The 14,166-nt window shown below is 38.4% G+C and overlaps 1 protein-coding gene across 1 annotated transcript in view; it reads right to left on the reverse strand.

Moving 5' to 3' along the window:
- LAMC1 (laminin subunit gamma 1) overlaps window positions 1–14,166 on the reverse strand; it is a 122,696-nt gene that overhangs the window by 3,284 nt on the left and 105,246 nt on the right. Inside the window, exons 19-27 of the mRNA XM_026001055.2 lie at window positions 12,168–12,373; window positions 11,639–11,718; window positions 9,250–9,387; window positions 8,582–8,726; window positions 6,994–7,143; window positions 6,603–6,717; window positions 5,401–5,600; window positions 3,732–3,890; window positions 1,352–1,451 (exon numbers count right to left, since the gene is read on the reverse strand). Coding sequence (XP_025856840.2) covers window positions 1,352–1,451; window positions 3,732–3,890; window positions 5,401–5,600; window positions 6,603–6,717; window positions 6,994–7,143; window positions 8,582–8,726; window positions 9,250–9,387; window positions 11,639–11,718; window positions 12,168–12,373 — 1,293 coding nt within the window. The remainder of the gene's footprint in view (window positions 1–1,351; window positions 1,452–3,731; window positions 3,891–5,400; window positions 5,601–6,602; window positions 6,718–6,993; window positions 7,144–8,581; window positions 8,727–9,249; window positions 9,388–11,638; window positions 11,719–12,167; window positions 12,374–14,166) is intronic.

The following is a 14,166-nucleotide window of genomic DNA, read 5'->3' on the forward strand; positions in this document are numbered from 1 at the left end:
TGTTTTCTCTGGGAAAACAGTTTTTGTGAAATGTTTTCTAAAGACACAGCTGCCGTGTTTGAGACCTTAAGCCTCATCTGTGGTTTTGAAGGTCATCTTGTAATGTTTAATACCATTTTTATGTTTATATATGTAATCTGCATGTCATTTTAATGCCATTTAACGAACACAAAAATCTTTACGCTAGAACTCTAAGTCCTCAGCTCTTTGGATTCCAGGGAGGCTGGGTTGGTTTGGGGAGTCTTGTGCCTCTTTCAGGAGTTAGACATTATTTGGAGTCCTCCTATGGAAAATAGCCAGAGATAAAATGCTGAAATAATTCCAGCGAAAGCTTCACTTTAAAATTAGCAAGAAAAGGAGTTCTTCTGGAAAGAATTGCTTCCATAATTAATGAAAGCAGACTGCCACACAGTGATCAACACTTTATGCACACTGTACTTGATTATATTCTCACAAGACCACATGCCTGCCAGTGATTCTCAGATGTTAAACAATTTGCCCAAGTTTGCACGATTACAAGGCAAGGAAACAAAGATTCTGATGCAACTCTAACTTTAAAATCCTGTTCTTTCTGTCATGAAAAGTTACCTCTTCTAGATCCTTTCATTTTAAATTTATTATTCTTGATATTCTAGACGGATAAAAAATATAGACTCCCCCACCCTCCAAAGAAACCAAAAACCAAACCAAAACAAAAACAAAAACACTGACCAAACCTTCAAGGCTAAATTAAAGTAGAATGCATTGCTACAGAGCTATACTAGCTGGAGTATTACCACTTTATAATGGAGGAGGTGACAAAAGTACATCTGTCCTATAATGAAGCCTGCTCCCCCTCAAACTGAATTAAAAGAGCAATTCAACATGTTTCTATAATCCTTGAAAAATCAAGCTTATTCTTTTCCAAAAACCTGTCACCTCATCCAATTATCCTTTTGATTAGCAAATGAAAAGAACTCCAGGCAGTGAAGTCATCACCAGGTTAAAGTGTTCCTTTACTCTACCACTGAAATCCTTCACTTTAAATCCTTTAAAGACACACTGCCAGCACAATGATCTAAGAAGAATCGCTGTTCAATGTATCATAAACATCGACCATAAATGAGCCACCCTAGCTGGCAGCCTATCTTCCTAATTTTCTAAGTCTTTGGACCATGGTCACATTCCAGGACTTAGATCATATACCGTGCAAGGGCCTCGTAAGTACTTGTTGGATTGATACAACCTGAAGTCCTGATCCAGTTCATACAATACTCCTGCTAAAATATCTGCTTCTGTGTCAAGTATCTCAGACCCCAAGAGCAGTACAGAGAATTCAGAGGCTGCCTAACAGGACTCTACAGCTACTTACCCAGCTGCTCCAGGAGGTCATTAATCAGGTTGAGGAGGCTGGTAACGGAGTTCTTGGCCTTTCTGGCATTGATCTCAGCTTCCTGAGCAGCCTGGGAAGCCTGTACCGGGAAAGGACAGATGATACCGAAAGTCCTGGAGGCATGTTTTCAGGTTCTTAAAATAGTTTTACCCCAATCAGCCAGAAAGTCCAATTTTCAGCTTCCTCTTTCCTAACTAGTGAAACTACAATCAATCAATCTCTCTCTCTCTCTCTCTCTGGTCTTTGTATCTTCATGGTGAAATGTTGCTATTTTTAATTCATAGAACAGTCATGAGTAGGCTGTCCGCATGACGATATTGACTGTATTTGTATTTCAAAAAGACCAATATTATCTCCTTTTCTCACTTTCTCACTCAAGAATACATGGAGATGGATTCATAACAAAATCCATTAAGCAGAAACAAGTTATTTTTAAGGACAAGTATAAAAAACTACATTTTAGAACCAAAATAGGTCCTTCAGGACACTCTTAGGGACCTGATTATTAGACATGCCCTATTTTCAAGACAAGTTTTATAATCAAGTGACACGTTCTGTAACACCCTCTACCCCTGCAGCTGCGTGCACGCACACACACACGCATGTCCGTGCATACACATCCACACGCACAGATTGGGGTGGTACAGTTTACATTTTATAAATCAACCAAAGGTAAGTGTATTCAGGAAAATTCCATGAAACCTGAACAAATACCCTGTGCATGAGTCACGGGAAATGACAATGGAAGAGGAAGTATCTGAATATCAGAAAACAGATGCTCTCACAAATAAATCCAGTCAGGATATAAATGAGCAGCTTTGAGCTCCCTACCACATAATTGTTTTTCCTAGTTTTTGGCTCAAGATACTGCAACATTTTTGGATAGAAACAACGTAAGACTTTGAAAAAGAACAAGCATGAGGAAAAAACCTTCACAAATGAATGATTAATCTCTGTTGAAATCACAGCCTTTCTTACTGAGCCTTGACAGGCTTTTCTGTGAGCATCCTAGGAGAGGGGTAAATGACCATGATGGTCTGCAAGAGCAATGCTCCTGCAGTAACCTGTGGTCTCCAGCCTCCTCTTCCAGGGCAATCAAAAGCCTTTACTCTTCTGGTGAAAAAAGGTATGTTACAGATTCAAACAACACTGGCTCGATGCTGTGTCTTTTAGGATTGGCATAAATATAAATGGGATAGAGTATGTTTGGGTGCTTTGTGTTCGTTAGAAGTTATTTATCCAAAAGAACAAAAGATGGATCTTCTTCCCCTCTTTGGAGTCCATACCCCTTTTTTGAAGCTCATAAGGAATATATCCTTTTCCTTCTTCCAATAGGCTCTAAATCTAATGTTTCTACAACCATATTAAAAATGAAATGCAGAGACCCTCAGCATATACAAGAAATGCGTATTTTTTTACTATATGGGAATTTCCACTTGAGCCATACCTTGCTATAAAATTGAGACAGTCCAAAACAAAACCCAAAATGCATACTAAAATAGAGTGTTTGCACAGGGATACTTCCTGTTATCACTTCTCTAGAGTCTTCTTTACCTAGATAAACAGAGTTAGTATTTCTCCTTTCTGTCCCAAGGTAAAAATGAGCCATAGTAAAAGATCTGTTTTTCAGCAAGAGTGGAAAAATGGTCCCTTGCTTGTACTGAAAATGCAGAATTAAACAAGTTCATTACTGTGATTGTAATCAGATTGAACTGAACAGTTATGTTTCCACTGTGACTCCATTAAAGTCTTTTGAAAGCAAAATATAGCATAAAACAGAAAAGTGTACCCTTGTTCTTTACCAGGCCATGCATTCCTAAGTCAATTTTATTACCAACAATATTGTAGATACACATCATCACAAAGGGTAAAAAAAAAATTAAACTGAATGTAAATTTGGTATGTTTTTGTCATCTTCAAAAATGAAACACAAGAAACTGCTCTTTGCCTCTAGAAAGTAGGCTGCTGCGGTAACAATAGCAGGAGGAATTTTTTTTTTTTTTTTTTTTTAGGAGGAAATTTTTTATTGTATTCCTTTTTATTCCTTTTTGGTTTTATACTAGCTATGAATCACTCATCCAAAAATATAAGGACATACTTTTCAATGTCCTAAAACTTCAAATGTATAAAAGAATGTTTTGCTTTTAATGGGGAGAAGCCTTGGACAGAACAATTGTGCAACAACCCAGCAGGAGCTCCAAATTCTTTGTCTTCTATGTAAGTTACTAACCCAATTCTTGGCCAGAAAACACAATGAAAAACAGAAGTCAATAAGACACTCTTCTTAACAAGATGGGGATCTTCATCATTAAACACCCTTCATTCTCTGCCCACAAGCAAATAGATACAAGTGGCTTACCATCCCTGCCATCATCATATCCTGGTCAGCATCATCTTGTTTTTTCTTCAGCTCCTTTTCTGCTTCCTGCAGTTGTTTCAACATATTGTTCACCTCATTATCCAGGTCTGTAACTTCTGCAAAAGTCCTTTCTGCTTCTGCCTTGGTGCTGGTAGCATTCTAGGCACATGATAAAGAACTGCTGATGAGAAAAAGCTTTCATCTTTCTAAAGTATGCGTCCATACCTCTTATAATCTGTAGAATGGCTCGAAAATACAATCCATAAAGAACAGGGCAGTAAATTACATTGTACGTTGACTTATGGTATCATTTAGTTGGGTTCCAAATAACAGTAAGGAAAGAAAAGTTAGCACTACTGCCTAACATAATAAATACTTCTATTTGTATACTCTTATTTATCCTTAATACTTCCTGTTCAATCATTGCCATTTTCAGTTGAGGTCACATGGCTGGCAAATGATAAAACATTTAAATGGTGTACATTTTCAAATACATCATATTGATTAGGTACTTTCAAGTTGAATACATTTTTAATTCAAATGTAGATGCCTTGTTCTACTTGGCAGTTCATCACAATGTAGAAAAAGACCACAATCCTGATATAGGAGTATTTTATAAAATATAATTAATCCCCAAATCAACTGTTCTAAATTAACTTAAGAATGTATTTGATTGGGCAGCCTGGGTGGCTCAGCGGTTTAGTGCAGCCTTCAGTCCAGGGCGTGATCCTGGAGATCCGGGACTGAGTCCCATGGCGGGCTCCCTGCATAGAGCCTGCTTCTTCTCCCTCTGCCTGTGTCTCTGCCTCTCTCTCTCTCTCTCTGTTTCTCATGAATAAATAAATAAAATCTTAAAAAAAAAAGAATGTGATTCTCGAACATGTAATTTTAGCATCCATTCTAATCGTTTAAATAAAACAGACTGACCTTTAAATACGAAAAAACCAACTTAAATTATTCTTTAAGATGAATAGAAAGAGGGCGCCTGGGTGGCTCAGTTGGTTAAGTGTCTGACTTTGGCTCAGGTCATGATCTCAGGGTCCTGGGATCAAGCTCCACTTCTGGCTCTATGCTCAGAGGGGAGTCTCCTTACCCCTCTCCCTTTGCCCCTCTCCCCAGCTCATGCTCTGTCTCTCAAATAAACAAATAAAATCTTAAAAAAAAAAAAAAAGATGATTAGAAAGAATCCTAGCAGCGGATTCTTTCCACTCTAAATCAGGTTGGGATCAGATACAAAATATGCTCACAAGAGGCACCTGATAGTTATACTGACTTGATTGAAAAAATGGCAGCTGTCCATGTCAAAGTCCATGTTTATTTGAGAAGAGTTTGATTTTTTTTGTGGAAGGTGCTCATGGGCCCATGAAGCATTCCATCTCCTCACAACAGAGACCCAGCCACTGAGACAACAGTAGAAATGTTGAAGGGCCTTTCAATGATTCTCCCTCTTTGGTCAATGTACTTATCTAGTACTCTAATACCTAGTCAGAAGTGAACAAGGATGGTTTAAGATAATTTTACTAGAGTCGAGGAGGAAATTTATGAGAGATTTTAAGGATCTGGAAAGAAACTAGATCTTGGAAAGGATCTTGGAAAGGATCTTTTAAGGATCTTGGAAAACAACTAGAGAAATACAGGAGCAAAAATGGGAGAAGAAGGAAGCACGCACCTTCTGGACAGCGCTGGCGATCCTCTCTGCCTCATGGGCTTTGCTCTTGGCTTCAGTAGCGTCTGCAGCTGCATTGCCCAGCGCCAGCTGCGCCTCCCTTGTCTTTTCATTGGCTTCAATGATGGTCTGGTTGATGGCAGGAATCCTCCGTAAAGCCTCCTCTGCAGCAGTCTTGTTGTCATTCACTCGCCTATCGAAATCTAAAATAAAGCAAATTCGAGGAATGCACTTGAACTAGACTCTCAACAAGCCAAAAGGGAGCCATTTAGGGAGCTGCAACTGGATTTTGTTTTATGAAAAATGAGAGAAAAATGATAAACAGCATGGATGGCCTTAGAAAAACGAAGTGCACAGCTTTAGACTCTTATGAGTGGGCATGTTTCTGGAAAGTTCACTTTCATGCAAAGCACTGAGTAATCCATTATTGTCACGGCAACCAATATTAAAAGCTGCAGTTTATCTAGTGTTTACTGTGTGTTAGCTACTAAGTTAAGAGCTTTTTATGTGCCTGTGATGTAGTCACTGTATCATTTTTATAGATGAGAACTGAAGATTAAAGAGGGAGATAATTTTTCCCAACGGTTCACAGAAGTAAGAGGTAGATCAGGGATTCTAACCCAATCCTACTGACAGCAGGGCTGATATATCTAACCATTATCTTGTAAAACTTCCATATTTATAGAACCTATGGGCTATTTTATCAAAGGCAAGTCCAGGAATATGTAGTGAATTAAGCACATTTCTTTTTTTTTATCTTGGGTGAGGAAAGAAGGCATAAAGATTGAAATGCAACTGGTAGAGAAAATGAAGAATAATCTCGATTTACCAACATGAGCCAGCTAAGTAGGCATAGCTTGATGACATAAGTTATTCTAATGTCAGAAAATTTCTTTTTCGTTTTTGTTTTGTTTTGTTTTGGTTTGGTTTTGGTTTAATCCTGAGGTATGAAGGGGTAAAATGATACAACCTCTGGGATTTTTCTTTGAAATACCTTACCATAAAAAAAGTAGGGTGGATGTTGGAGGATGAAGCAAGTATAGGAAAAATCTTAACTGTTGAATTGGAATGATAGATTTATGGGATTTATTATACTCTTATCTTTCACACTGTATATGTTCTAAGAATCTCATGGCTAAAAAAAAAGGAAGTTGCCTTCGTGAAGCATGTGTAGAAATTTATGCTGTTATGTGAGCCTTTCATACCTTTCAGGTTGTTGAGAATGTCATTGGCTTCCTGTAAGGTATTTCGTCCCTTTTTAGCAGCTTCTTCCGCAAGAGCCTTGGCAGCATCTGCTCGGGCCAGGAGCTGGTCAGCAGTCTGCAAACACACAGCAGATCAGAGGGAAAATCCTGCAAGATGAATCTCTTCTATCTCCTTTTTTTTTTCTTCTTCTCTCTCCTAAAAGGCCAGGCACCCACTCCCAGCTGCCACCCCAACACCTGCCAACACAGAGCATAGGCCTGGGTATCTCACAGAAGGCCTTCCTTTGAACACCTCAGGGACCCTGCACTTGTAGTGTCATAGACACAGCTCACACTTGCATGATTTTAAATTCTGCCTCAAGAAATGAAGCAATTTGTAAACTAAACCAACCTGTTGTTCGGTCTTTCCCTTCTCCAGAAGCTTCTTGACTTCAAGTTCCTTCCCTCTCATGTCTTCTCTGAGGTCCTCATAATCTTTCAATTTCTGGTCAATCAGACGGTCCAGATCCTCAGCTTCCTTCTTTATTTTATTGGCCTCATTCTGTGAAAAGCAAGTAAGATTGTGACATTTTAGACAAAATAATGAAACTGATGAGAAGGTAGGCTTAGTAACTCTGTAACACTTACCACTCAGATATTTTTAAAAGAATGGCACAGGTCAAGATTTTATGGACTTGGGCACCTGGGTGGCTGAGTGGTTGAGTGTCTGCCTTTGGCTCAGATCATGATCCCGGGGTCCTAGGATTGAGTTCTGCATCAAGCTTTCTGCAGGGAGCCTGCTTCTCCCTCTGCCTCTCTCTGTGTCTCTCATGAATAAATAAATCTTAAAAAAATATTTTATGGACTTTTTAAAAAAAATTGAAGTATACTTTACACATAGTGAAATGCACAGCACTTACTACAATGAGTTTTGACAAATATATTTACCCATGTAAACAACACCCCCAATCAAGATACAGAATATTTCCACAGCTGGAAATTCCCTGTATCTCTTTCCAATTAATTTCCACATCTACCTTTTCAACAATGCAGCTGCCACTGGTCTGGTTTTTATCATTGATTAGTTTTGCCTATTCTCAAATTTCAAATATGTGAGATCATACAATATGTACATGTCTGAAGAGATGTACTATACCTTTATGATAAAATAAAATGAACACCTCTGATGTAAGAAGTGAAACTTAATACATTTCAAGTTTAATGTAAAAAATATAGCATTTACACAGAGCCTGGAATGAGGATTCATGATTAGAGTACAGATATAATGAAAGCCTACCAATTCTCAAATATTTTACCTGCCTGACAGCATCCTGACATAGTTCTTTCATTTAAATAATTTTAAAAAATAGTTTATCTATTTGACAGAGAGAGAGAGAGAGAGAGAGAGAACGCACATGCACAAGCAGGGGTAGTGGCAGGCAGAGGGAGAAGCAGACTCCCCGTTGAGCAGGGAGCTTGATGTGGGATTGATCCTAGGACCCCAGGATCGTGACCTGAGCTGAAGGCAGATGCTTAACCTACTGAGCCACCCACGAGTCCCCTAAGCCATTTTCTTTTATTTCTCTTGTTCTCAATCAGATAGTGTCTGGACCTAGCAGTCTAGGTGTACTCTGCTCTAATAAATGCAAATATATAATAATTTAGATTTATATTAAAGATTTAGGAGTGATCATTCATATCATTAAAGTAGTCTTTGCTGCTGTTTAATCTTTATAATCACAGGATTCTTGGCCTCAGTTAACATATTGGAAGCGGAACTCGACATTACCACTGAGTCAGTTGGAGGACAAAGGAGGTAGGTACTAGTGATAGTTATAGGGCAGTCAGAACAGCTTTTACCCAGACTTCGAGCAGAGTGTGTGTGTGTGTGTGTGTGTGTGTGTGTGTGTGTGTGTGTTTGGGGGGCAAGAGTGAGTACTATGGATGGGTGATGGCAGTGACAACCAATACTTGGTGCACACAGGCTGCCCACCCCATACCTCTAGTGCTTCTGAGTCCACAGGTGTCAGCTGGGCAACACTGGCATAGATCTCCACGGCTTTATCTCCAGCCCTCTTGGCCTCCTCATATACTCGGGCAGCTTGCTTCTCCAGATCCTGTGAGATGTTCTTTGCTTGTTCATACCTAAGGAATAAACAATTTAATGAAACTTTGTTGCTTTTAGCATCTTAGTGTTAACCACATTCATTCTAGTTCCAATCACTGCAACAGAATTTCCAAAACTTCAGAGAAAATGCTATTATTTAATGGCCAACATGGCTTAGATTTCATCTCATCACTTCTACTTATACTATATGGTTTATCGGATATTTCTTATTTTGGACACCTTTTAAAATATTTGTAGCTCAAGTACATTTTTTCTACTAACTCTGATACTTTGTCTCTTCTTTTTTCATTTATGCAGAATTTTAAGTATCATAGCTAGTTGATTACCTTTCTCTGTAGTTACAGGAATTGGACCCAATAAAATCTCTGTGGCTCTACATCCCCTGCTCTAATTACTGCTCCATTTCAAAAGCATGATTAACAAAAGAAATCTTACTGCACCAATGCATGCCCTGAATCCATCAGCATTTAACTTTTCATTGAACTGGTGCTATTTACAAGAACAACCAAGGGCCATAAACCACTTTTAAATGATACTCACTTTCTATTAAGCTCTTCAATCTCAAGTGCTGTTTGATTTTCTCCTGCCAGTGTTTTCAGAAGCAGATTATATGCCTCAGTTGATGTATCATTAGCTGTCTTTGCCACTCTTACAATATCATCAGCTTCTTGTTTATGGCTGTATAACATAAAAGAAAAAATAAACCATGAAACGGGACTATTTAATATGGAAAGAAGCAGAACTTAGGTAATGCTTATCTTATTATATATACATATACTCATGAGGACAGAGCTCTGTAAATATTGAAAAATCTTACAAATTTGGAATTTTGCAACCATTTCAGTGGAGCTAAGTTTAAATAGCATTCTACAATCTGAGAAAATGGTATTTTCCAAATGACATTTTCCACTTAAGTTTATAGGGGCAAATGTTTATATTTCTTTAAAAAATTACTTATAAATAAAGTCATTTAAGAATAATTTATCTATAAAACCATCTATGCTGGCAAGAACTCATTTATTAGACATAAACACAAACCCAGGACCTAATGTTTAATCCTTATTCTGGTTCTGTTACTACATAATCTTGAAACAGCTTCCAACTATTCAGATTTCTCACATGCAACCTAATTACTGGCCAGGAAAAGCAACCCAACACCAAATAGAAAGCAACAGGTCAACAGGGAATCCAGCCAAATAATGCAAATTTCAGCTAAGGAACTGCTAAGGTTTTTTTTCAGCTCTAAAATTTCATATTACAATTTCACACTGAAGTATGAGGCCATTCCTTTTCAGTATAATAAATGTTCTTTCAAAAATCATATATGAAAGATACTAGAATTACTTTATATATTCATATGCACAATAATTTTTTAAAAGATTTTTTATTTACTCATGAGAGACAGAGGCAGAGACATATGCAGAGGGAGAAGCAGGCTCCCTGCAGATTTTATTTATTTATTGGAGAGAGAGAGAGAGAAAGAGAGGCAGAGGTAGAAGCAAACTCCATGCAGGGAGCCCGACGTGGGACTCGATTCCAGGACCCCAGGATCACAGCCCGAGCTGAAAGCAGACGCTCAACCCCTGAGCAACCCAGGCACCCTATGTGTATAATTATTTATTTATTATTATATTTCTGTATGTTGTCAGCTTCTTTTAATCTTTTTAATCAGAAAATCTAAAACCATGAGTGTTCTATGAACTAAATGACACAGCTCATTTACATTTACAAAGAATAGAGAGTATATGTTAAAGCAAAAAGTCAAAAGTAATTGCTCTGAATAATGAGGCTCAAATTCTAACGTGGGGCTTACTTAAGAACCCCATGCCCATGAGGTCTACTAACTGTTCTGCAATTCTTTAAATTTTTTTATTTATTTTTTATTTATGATAGTCACACAGAGAGAGAGAGAGAGAGAGAGGCAGAGACACAGGCAGAGGGAGAAGCAGGTTCCATGCATTGGGAGCCCGACGTGGGATTTGATCCCGGGTCTCCAGGATCGCGCCCTGGGCCAAAGGCAGGCGCCAAACTGCTGCGCAACCCAGGGATCCCTGTTCTGCAATTCATTCAACAAACATTTATTGAGTACTTACTATATCCCAAACATGGTTTTAGGTATTGGAACTTCAGCAGTGAATAAAACACACAAAAACACTAGCCCTCATTAAGTTTACATTCTAGCAACTACTTTAACACATTTTTTCAATTTAATGTTCTCCTACAACTTAAAGTTTTTCCTAAGAAACTACCTTATACTTAATAATTTAAAAAATCTTTTAAAAATGAGGAATGATGTGCCTGGGTAGCTCAGTGGTTGAGCATCTGCTTTTGGCTCAGGGCATGATCCAAGATCCTGGGGTCCTTGGATCAAGTCCCGTATCAGGCTCCCTACAGGGAGCCTGCTTCTTCCTCTGCCTGTGTCTCTGTCTCTCTCTCTGTTGTCTCTCATGAATAATAAGTAAAATCTTTTAAAAAATAAAAAGAAGGAATGACACAGTCTGTATTCTTGGGCTGATTTTCAATGTACTATTTGAAATTTCAAATGTACCATTTGAAATTTTTTTCTATTAAAATCTAAGAGTTAAACATGTGTTAAAAATTTTAAACATTAAACAACTAAATTCAACTGAGCTTCTTAGTTATCAACTTTAAGGTTTTGAAATTAAAAATCTAAAAATGTTATGGTTTTGAGATGTGCAAATATAACTTCCCTCCAAAGCATCATGTTCAAATATTCAAAGTAAATATTGTAATTTCAAAGGAGAGGCAAGAAAGGAGAACACACAGCCGATAACATTTCAGAAAAGAGAGCCACCTCTGCAGAGGCGGGTTATGTGCAAAGTGTGCATGGGTAAAGGAGGGAGCAACATGTACACACCATAAGGAAAGTTATAGCTTAACCATTAAGACACAGGGATCTGGAGGTTACCGTTCAGCAAGCTTTCGTGCTTCTTCTGCCAAAAGAGTCATGTTGTTTGGGTCCCCTGTAGACTCTGGCTGAGTGACTGACTGAAGAGGAAATAAACAAAGCACTAATCTCAAAGGACTGAATTATTTAAATTTAATAAATCAAGTGCCCAAACCAGATTTGTATTAGTGTTATTTAGCAAAAAGAATGTCTCATTAGTTCAAAGATCTTTCACTAATATTGGCATCCCTGGTTACAGATTACTATTTCTATTTTCATCAGAGGATAAAAGAAGTTTAAAGTGACTAATGCCATAGAAGAAACAAAGGTAGAGAAAGGACCCAGATGTCCACTGGTTTTTATCCACTCTGTGATAACTATTTAATGACAACTATGAGCAAGTGGCTTTCTTGCTCCATGTTTAGAGACAAAAAGACACAAAGAGTCAATTTAGCTGAAGCATTCCATGAACAGTAATGGAATGGCAAGACTTGGTACAAATTACCAGGGGACTCCTGCACCCCAGTCTCAGACCTTCCCAATCACTCACCACATTGGCAACAGCAATCTTTGCTTTCTCCAGTTCTCGGGATGCGATTTCAATCAACTGCTCTGTGCTTTCTACCCTGGCACGTGCTTGCTCGGCCAAGTTTCCAGTCTCTTCAATGGTATTACGGATATTCTGTAAACGGCTAATTTGGCTGGATAACGTGCTATTCACTCTCTGGAGGCGGTCCATCAAATTCTGGTCTACGTCTGCAAAGGCATTGCATTAGAAAGTCTATAAGTTACCTGAAGGGGGGGGGGGGCGGTGCATATATCACATGAAATCCGAGGCACAACTTTATTCCTTCCCAACACAGAACTCTCTGATAAGCTTTCCCCAAGCCCATGGGCAGAACTGTTCGGTCTTTATTGTGCCAGTCTCCCTCCACTCTTTAACATTTATCACACTATCTCCCATCTTGTGTCTGTCTGCTCCACTGGACTACAAGCTTCTCTTTTTTACTTGTCACTATATCCTCAATGTGATTGGCAAAGAGGAGACACCCAAGAAATGTCTGAGGAAGGAAAGCTGTTGATGTTCTGGCACATGCCAGATTTAATCATAAAAACACAATGTTATTAAAAGCACTATCAGCCCTGAGAGCTGGACATTTTTTTAAACTGGGAAAAAACCAGGTTCAAAACAGATGTTGAGGAATGGCAAATTATTATTTTTTTATATAAATTTATTTTTTATTGGTGTTCAATTTGCCAACGTATAGAATAACACCCAGTGCTCATCCCATCAAGTGCTCTCCTGTCACCCAGTCACCCCCACCCCCCGCCCACCTCCCCTTCCACTCTCCCTAGTTCGTTTCCTAGAGTTAGGAGTCTCTCATGTTCTGTCTCCCTTTCTGATATTTCCCACTCATTTTTTCTCCTTTCCCCTTTATTCCCTTTCACTATTTTTTATATTCCCCAAATGAATGAGACCATATAATGTTTGTCCTTCTCCGATTGACTTATTTCACTCAGCATAATACCCTCCAGTTCCATCCACGTCGAAGCAAATGGTGGGTATTTGTAGTTTCTAATGGCTGAGTAATATTAGGAATGGCAAATTAAATTCATTTTGTATTTTAAACTAAATACAAGACTGAGTATGGAGTCTTGCTGCCCCCTCCCACCTCCTGACAGAGCCACGTAATTTCTTTCATACCGAGATCTTCAAAATGTTTTCTTTTTTTTTAATAATAAATTTATTTTTTTATTGTGTTCAATTTGCCAACATACAGAATAACACCCAGTGCTTATCCCGTCAAGTGCCCCCCTCAGTGCCCGTCACCCATTCACCCCCACCCCCCGCCCTCCTCCCCTTCCATCACCCCTAGTTCGTTTCCCAGAGTTAGGAGTCTTTATGTTCTGTCTCCCTTTCTGAGATTTCCTACCCATTTCTTCTCCCTTCCTTTCTATTCGCTTTCACTATTATTTATATTCCCCAAATGAATGAGAACATATAATGTTTGTCCTTCTCCGATTGACTTATTTCACTCAGCATAATACCCTCCAGTTCCATTCACGTTGAAGCAAATGGTGGGTATTTGTCATTTCTAATGGCTAATATTCCATTCAAAATGTTTTCTATTAATTATGCCCATTCAACTTAAATCTCATACCTAGGCCTTAATAAATAAAAAGATAAGTATATACCTGTGTAAATATGATTCTGTCATTATTAAAATTCTCACGTCATGAGAGTATATTAATATACAAGAACCACTAAGTCCTATTCAAAAATTGATCAGTTCTTATTTCAGCAAAATGCTCAGAGTTGGCATCTAAATTTTCCAAGGAATGTGGAAAGATGAGAGGTCAAAGTTAAAATCAATAAAGATGAAAGTTTGAAAGATGAGTTTGGAAAACAGCATCTTGCAAGCAGGGCCACGAAATACACATGCAAAGTTGGTGCAGTGTGACACTCGCCTAACTATACACAGTGGCCCTGCTTGGATGATTAGTCAACTCTTTGGTAATCTCGAGATTTTTAAGAAAATAACAAAAGA

The sequence above is a fragment of the Vulpes vulpes genome, chromosome 13 (assembly GCF_048418805.1).
Source record: "Vulpes vulpes isolate BD-2025 chromosome 13, VulVul3, whole genome shotgun sequence".
NCBI lineage: Eukaryota > Metazoa > Chordata > Mammalia > Carnivora > Canidae > Vulpes > Vulpes vulpes.